Below are 7,614 nucleotides of genomic sequence, written 5' to 3'. Positions count from 1 at the left end.
TCTGGTCTCTGGGAACAAATCCTAAAAGTTCCAGCTTAAAATCAATCAACATTTAAAAGGGAGGTCCCACGGGAATACTTTGCTACTCCCCTACAAAGCGTCATTTTCCTTCAGGCCTACAAAGTTTGGGTAGGTAAAGCTAAAAGAGACCAAGTACCTAAGATTATCCTTTTAATGCAGATCCCTGTCTTCCTGTCTGCTGCATGTGAGTGAATATATCAGTTATCTTTAGGTCACTACAATCATGGGTTTATTGCGTCCATACTGCACTAGGAAAGCCTCGAAATAAGATTTTCTATGCAGACATCTCTAGAGGCCTACAGCTCTTTGGCAAATATCACATAGTATATTTTAAGGTAGATATCATTTTAGTGAGGCCTCCTAAAAGTAAAACATGCTTGGAGTTCATGTTTTTTAGTTTTTATCTTTAATTTGGCTCTTCTCAGTTAGTCTTTTTAATAGCAAAATTAACTTTAGGATAAAGCCAAGAGAAATGTCTTTTGTTTTGTCTTTTGTCTTTACTGCTTGCCAGTTTGGATGTAAGTGGGGAGAAAGATCTAATTTCCAATATAACCTCCACTTAAGGAGAGGAATATCTTCCAAAGAAGAGAATAGTGTTAGTTTGGTTGTGTCTGATGAAGAAGAGAAATGGACGGTCAGCTTTGAACTCATAAGTAAGTGGGCAACACAGAGGCATTGCAAGAAGCCCTGTGGCACAAGCTGCTTCTGTGCCCTCTTCATTGACTTCCACGATTGTCTTCTGGATGGCCTTGGACACAACCAGGCCACCTTTCTTAGAGATTCCTGACAAATCAGCTTTTCCCCAGTCAAAAACATTCATTACTCCCATCTCCTGAAGAGTTTTGTTGAGAATGTAACTTTCTTCCATCTTGAACTGAGGCAGGTATACCTTCACTTTCAGCGGTTCCATCCTAGCAGAGCTGGTCCATTCTGCTAGTTTTTCATAGGTGAGGGCACATTCAAGCTGTAAGGTGGTATTGATAATAATGAATGGCACCATCACGAATGGAAGGAAAAAAAGTTGTTTTTTCCATTTGGCTTCAGACCATACTGGAGCAATGTTAAAGTATTGCTCTGTGTGTATTTTACTAGAGAGAAAATCAAGTATTACCTGTTCTAGGCCAGTAAAGTCCTCACAGTCATCTTCAGGAAGAAGAATGAACATGCTCAGTTCATTATTAAAGTATAGGAGCTCTATGACTTTCATTTTCGGTTCTTCTAAGATGGCCATGTTAAAATATCCTTCTTGAAACATCATCTTCACTGTCCTACTCTCATTCTGGAACACATGAAACATATTAAGTGGAAAATATAGAAATAATTACCCTGGTATTAATTTGTTTCAGTATTGAGATTAGAGTTCAGTCCAAAAGCATTACTTACAACTGGTCATGGGTTTAACATGCTTGTAGCATTGATCTGTTCCTCTCAACTGTAGCTCCAATGAAGTTATCCATTTTAGAAGCATAAAAGCTACTTTTCCCTTTCTACTGGTGGAAGATTACTTACAGCTTCGTTGTTACATCTTTCTTTTTTCTGGCACATCAGATGAGAAAATTGATCCATCTGATGCAACCATAAATCTAAATTCCTCATGAATAATGTATACATTCTCCTGAGATAATTTGTCTTCAGCTCATTTTTTCCTGAAAGCACACACTATTCTGTTCATAAATAGTAACAGGGGAACAGAATCCTCAGTTTGAGTCTCAAACCAGACTATTTTTGAAACACCATCCTTAGTTGCAAAATCCCCAACAAAGTTAGTGCATTTGCTCAGTGGCTTTGACCCAATCAGGATCTCAGCTGCACAAGACCCACTTCCAATGTTAATTGGTACAAACAGTAACATATTTGGTTATCAAACTGAAGAGAAGACGCAGCTTTCTCTTGTTCTGGCTGAAGACCCCTGTTTTGTTGTGGGATAACAGAAAGGAGGAAAGCTCCCATCTGTTGGTTTAGGGGACAGATACCTGATTTCCATCCCCCAGCTACTTCAGTTTCTGTCTATACTGTACCTTGTTCAGATGGAAATATGCTTCCTTAGTGTCTTCTTTCTTAAATTCTACTGCCCACTTTCCTTTAAAATACATAGCGTTGACCAGGACAAGTACAGTAGAGGGATCAATAAAATCAGTAGCAAATAGGTCTTTGATTTTACCTTTAAAAATAATAAATTAAAAAGAATTATTTTGTTCAGGCAATCAGCTGACTTCAACTATTAAGTTATTAGTTATTTCTGTAAATCTGAAAAGTAGTATAGTGCTGTCAGACAAAAAAATTTTATGTACAGCTTTGGAAGCCAGGAACTGAAGGCATTTTTGTTCCTCTTCCTATATTTATTCCCTATTAAGAAACAAACAAACAAACAAACCAGTAGTTGTTTAATAGGTAAAAATCTTGCTCCCTTTAGAAAAAAAAAAGTGGAAAGTGAAATTCATACATGATATCCCTAACTAGTTCAATTTCAAACCAAAAAACCTGCATGTTTTCCTCTTTACCTTTTGTCTCATTTTCCACCCAGAAGTTAATTTTTTCTCTGACTACTTCTTCAGTGTATTTAAAATTGACTGGTTCCAGTTCTGCTCGATAGAATTTCTTTGTAGAATCCAAGTATTGCTAGAAAGTACAAGATTCAGAATTTTATTTCAACATGATGATTTTTATAAGACAATTTCATGGCTTCAGGATAATTCCATGAAGTAGATCAGCAAGAAAAGAATGAGTAAAAAAGGCATATGTAAGAAATTATTTGAAATAACTCAAATGTCTTTTTAGAGAGACATTATCTTTTAAAAAAATTTGCAAATATATTTTTCTGTAATTTCAAGATGTAATCAGCAGCAGAAATGTCTCGGCACAGTGAAAAATATCTAAGATCAAAACGTGATACCTTTGTTTAAGCTCATATATCATTGTTATGTTGCCTGTCTTCCCCAATCGTCAAATGAAGAAGGCTGTCTTATTTTGAACAAATAACCAGGACTGATATCACAATGAGATCTCTGTCGGTACATGTATATGTATTACTCAGTGTGGATATATACACTGTAAAATTTATAACTTGTATTAAGTGTAAAACTTTTCCTGGCGGCTGGTCACCTTTTTCTGGCTCTGAAAATATCTGTTCACCTAGAGCACAAAGGAAGCATCTTGAAAGCAAGATGAAATCTTGACTTCAAATGAGAAAGGTGGTTACAGAGATTAAACAGCACTGTTCCCACTAATATTCTTTTAAACACCATAACTCTATTTTCCTGAGTAAATTATTTTTATGATCTTGCATTGTCTGGGCATCGGTGTTTCACGAGAATGTTCTGAGGTGGTCAGTTACACTTAAATAAGACAAATAGACACAAATCTCAAAGATGCTACTTCTTTTAAGCCTTGCTTGAAAAGATATCAGGAATCATAGAGTCCTATATTTGTGTAGGCTCTAAGGGAATGGTGGGAGAGTGAGCAAAATCATTTCATGAGAAACAAAGAAGACATTGGGAAAGGGAGGGAAGTCTTCTACTGGACACAGACCTTTCTTGCTCGGATAGAATTGACAAAACAAGCACCAGTTCTGTTAGACACAGGGAGTGCGTGGCAAGGATACACTGATGGTGACCACTGCTATCACATTTTCTGGAATGCCAAGGGAGAGCGATTACCATAGATCTGTTTCTTCCTCTAAAAGCTTTAACTCTGGCTTCCTCGTGCTCTGCCCCATATCTGGGCAAGTGAGATGGAAAGGCTCCCTGACTGTGAGCTGTGAAGTGCAGTCATTTGTCAGCACACCCTGACAGTGCCATTGTGTTTCATTTCCCTTTGTGCTTCATGATTGAAGAAATTCTGCTGAGCTTGTCACTCCTAGGAGCTGTTAAAAGGGACACCATGGCCACTTACCTGGAAGAACGGGTAAGTAATTTCTCCAAAGAGCCTGTTGGCAATGGTGAGACAACATCCTGGACTGGGTTCACTGACTTCAGCCAACAGTGCCTGGAACTGAGAATGGACTCCTTCAGCTTCTTCACACTTCAAACAAGAAAACAGATGTTTCATAGTAGGCTTGAGCTTTCCTATGCAAAGCTGGACCTGAGGGTGAATTGCAGCCTCCCTCCACATGAGAAACCCTACTCCACCCAGTTGATATAGGCACTGGAATAAATGCAACGACACCACCTCTTACTCCCCCTGTGCCAGATGTACAGAATGACAAAGCGATTCCCCTTCAGGCCAGCACCAGTTCACCTTCAAGTCACGTTGTATCCTACAGCAATGTCTCTGTGCACACTAAGCAAAAGACTGCTGGCTTACAGACTGGGAGAAGCAAGGTCCAAGATGCCTTTGGCATGCTTTGTAGACAAACCTTTGCAAGTGGCAACTGAAGCACTTATCACTTTTTAGATTGGTACTGCTGTTTTGGTTAGAAACCTGTAATTAGAAGGCTTAGCCATTGAAATGTGTGATCTCACAAGGCCCCTTAAATAACTAGTAAAGGAACGGTAATAAGCAGGTCTGTAAATCTAGATGGAGAGGCTGATCAGCACTGCTGTACCTTCTGATTAAGTGATCATCTGCAAGGAAAAGGGCTGACAAACTGGTTCCTGTTGCTTCAGCTCAGAGCTATTGTGTCTTACCTTCTCAGAAGGGTCTCTGTTGTTCGGTCCCACACTGCTCAAAACTTCACTGAAATGAAATACCTGCAATGTAAATGTTGATTAGGTGCAGCTCAGTGACGGTACTTCAAAGCTAAAGAAATGTTGCAAGCCTATCCCAAAACACAGCCAGACAGAGTCACTGAGGAAAGCTCCCTTTGTTCTTTACTTTAAGATTCTTGCAAGTGAACAAGTAGTTTTAGTAGACAGTGAATGCATGAAATCTTTCAAATCTTTCAAATCATTCTTCATAGGAAAGAAGACTTCGGTTGTCCAGAGAAGGTAGAAGACCATATTAAAGGGCAGGAACACTTCTAAGACCTGAAGAGTTCAGGAATACCTCCAAAACACTTTCTTTAGCTCTGCTTAGCATTCACTGAACAATCAATTACTAATAATAATGTTTCATCTGAAGAACTTTGGTATTAGGAACAGCATAATGTATTTTCAAAGGTCCCTCTGTGTGCACCAATCCTTTGGATATTTAGGAACTATATCAGCCTCTTGGCTCATATCATGCCACCGTCCCATTTTCAGAGCAAAGGAAACCTACCTTCTCAATCTGTTCCAGTGTGTTGCCCCTGGCTCCGAGGACAACCATTCCAAAGGCAGCTGACAGACTTAGTGGGGAGAAGAAGATGTTTTCATTTCTTTTTCTTTTGTTCAGCTCTCTGAAAAAGTCAAGACAGAACTTGGCATTGGCTGCGCTGAGAGAGCACATTGTGGCACTGCGATCACCTGAAACATAGGAAAAAGTAATTTAGGCTTCTCATCCTTACAACTGCTACGTTTAGATGCTTTAGTAGAGCATGGTAAGGTTTTCCGCAATAGCTTCGCTGAATTATTCTTCACTTCACGGAAGATTCCCTGTTCACCACATTTGGGATTTCAAAGTGAATTTGAAAATCAGCACCATGAATGGCAGGAGAAACACATTTGCACAAGCAGTATTCCGAGTTGAGCTGCTTCTCCAGCTCAAGCAATAGCTATGGCTTTGTCAGTTAGCTCTAACTTTGTCCTAACCACAGTGCCAGCTCAGTTTATGTAGTGATCTTTCTTGCCTAGAGTCTTCCAGACGTAACCCTTATTAATTACACCCCTGATCGTATCTCATTCTCTATCTCTCTAAAAACTTTGTGAGTATTAATCAGCTGTGCCTTACATACTGTGTCCTTTTGAAGCTGGTTGCTTAACAAACATTTGGCAAAAAAATAGAACTACAGACCGGCTCGCTTAGTAAGATTTTTAACAAAGACATATTCTGTATTAGTAGAAAATTCCAGTCATATTTTTTATTTTATCTGCAGCTTAAACTGTTTTCCCAAATATACTTCAGTTACAATCACAATTACTATAAGCAGATAATCTTGAATGTTCAGCAAAATTCTTCATACCTTACACCTAGGATGGAGTTCTTCTCTTATGAAATCCAGTGTCTTTATCCAGTAAACTGATGTAGAATCATCTGATCCATTAGAAAGTTAGTGCCATATTTAGAGGTTCCACTATTCTAAGTCATTTTTTGTTTGATTCTTACTGAGTCTGAATAATTTGCTCCACAGGCGTGGAAGATATCTTTCCCTCATTACACAAGAAGAATTAAATTATCCATATAAATATTTAAAAGATGGAAGAGTGTAGGAAGACTATGCTCTCATAAATTACTAATTTGGGTCATAAAGAAGTGGGAATTGGTTTGGTTTTGATCTTCTTTAGAAACACGCTTGGTAAAACCTTTGTGCAAATTAAGCACAGATTCATCACACAGCCCATACATTTTAACATAATCCAAAACATTGCACAGCAACCTGAAAATATTCTCACTTCCTCAAAATATGTCATATAGCACATATATGTGCTAAACAGTAGGTATGTCACTAATGCACCTATCAATCCTTAGACATTTCCTAATTCTGTCATTTAGAATTAAAGATCATGGAGACATTTACCTTTTCCTTGGAACTCAGGGTGTCAACTTCACAGTTGAGCTTGTTGATGGGCCTTCTGGAGCAATGGGATATAAAACCATTGCCACTCCCAGTGGCAGCATAATTTTCACTCGTGATGAATCATATTCCTGTCTGTTGCAACCAGTTAGTATAATTAGGGGATCTTTTGTGGAATCTTGTATTTTTCCTTATCCCTAAGAGTTCAGAAAGAAGTCACAATTTCAAATGCATACTGAGATGTAAAAAAATTTTACTTAGTTATAAAAGAGAAAGCAAACTCCTAGAAACAAAAGAGATCTGAGGCAATTTTTTACCTGTAAAAAGTAAATTCTACAAATTTTGATGTGTTTTACTGTCAGAAGTGACACCATTGAATGCAAACACATATGTTTCTGTAATAGGAACTAATTATTAAAACCTCTGATGGTGGCACAGTAGCAAGGGAAAGTAAAATACAGAACTACCTATTTGGCCAATTGTGACTTAAGGCAGTGGTTCCAAGGTGGAGGTAGGGCAATTCCCTCTGCCTTCTCCAGATCTGTGCCTCTGAAGACTTCTCTCTTAACAATCCCTTCCAGGGAACTTTCCCTACCTGTTTACTGCCTCAACTGAAAATTCTGTCCTTAATGCAGAAGACGAATTTAGCCATTTGTTCCAGAATTTGTTGAATACCCAACAGCCTGGGCAAACAGTAGATTGCTTTCATTTGCATGACATCCTAGAAGAGAGGGCATGTTGCACGCACAGCTCGACTGTGCCGAGCACGTTCCTCAGGTGTGCTGCAGCTGAGCATCCGCAGTCATTGCAGCGATGGGGTACAGGTCATGTGCATTCACAACAACCACACAGCGTATGCAGACTAACTCTGGTACTCCTGGGATGCTGTCCTTCCTGCAGAGGCACTGCAGTGAGGGGTTCTCCATGCGTTGTCTGCATTGGCCTAGGTTCTACTGATGGAAATATGAGATATTCTCCTGGGGATTCCCAATATTTCTACTGTA

The 7,614-nt window shown here is 39.0% G+C and overlaps 1 protein-coding gene across 1 annotated transcript; it reads right to left on the bottom strand.

The window, feature by feature from the left end:
• Positions 1–580: 580 nt before the first annotated feature.
• LOC113965020 (serpin B11-like) lies at positions 581–5,392 on the bottom strand. The gene is made up of 7 exons (XM_027677857.1): positions 5,218–5,392; positions 4,647–4,709; positions 3,913–4,101; positions 2,523–2,640; positions 2,040–2,182; positions 1,133–1,300; positions 581–985 (listed from the first exon to the last, which is right to left on the bottom strand). Exons 1-7 carry the CDS (start codon positions 5,383–5,385, stop codon positions 581–583), a joined length of 1,254 nt encoding a protein of 417 aa, XP_027533658.1. The 5' UTR covers positions 5,386–5,392.
• Positions 5,393–7,614: the final 2,222 nt, after the last annotated feature.

Source organism: Neopelma chrysocephalum, unplaced genomic scaffold (assembly GCF_003984885.1).
Source record: "Neopelma chrysocephalum unplaced genomic scaffold, ASM398488v2 Primary Assembly neopelma1_22b, whole genome shotgun sequence".
NCBI classification, from domain to species: Eukaryota; Metazoa; Chordata; class Aves; order Passeriformes; family Pipridae; genus Neopelma; species Neopelma chrysocephalum.
This window is presented reverse-complemented; position numbering and strand designations above follow the sequence as displayed.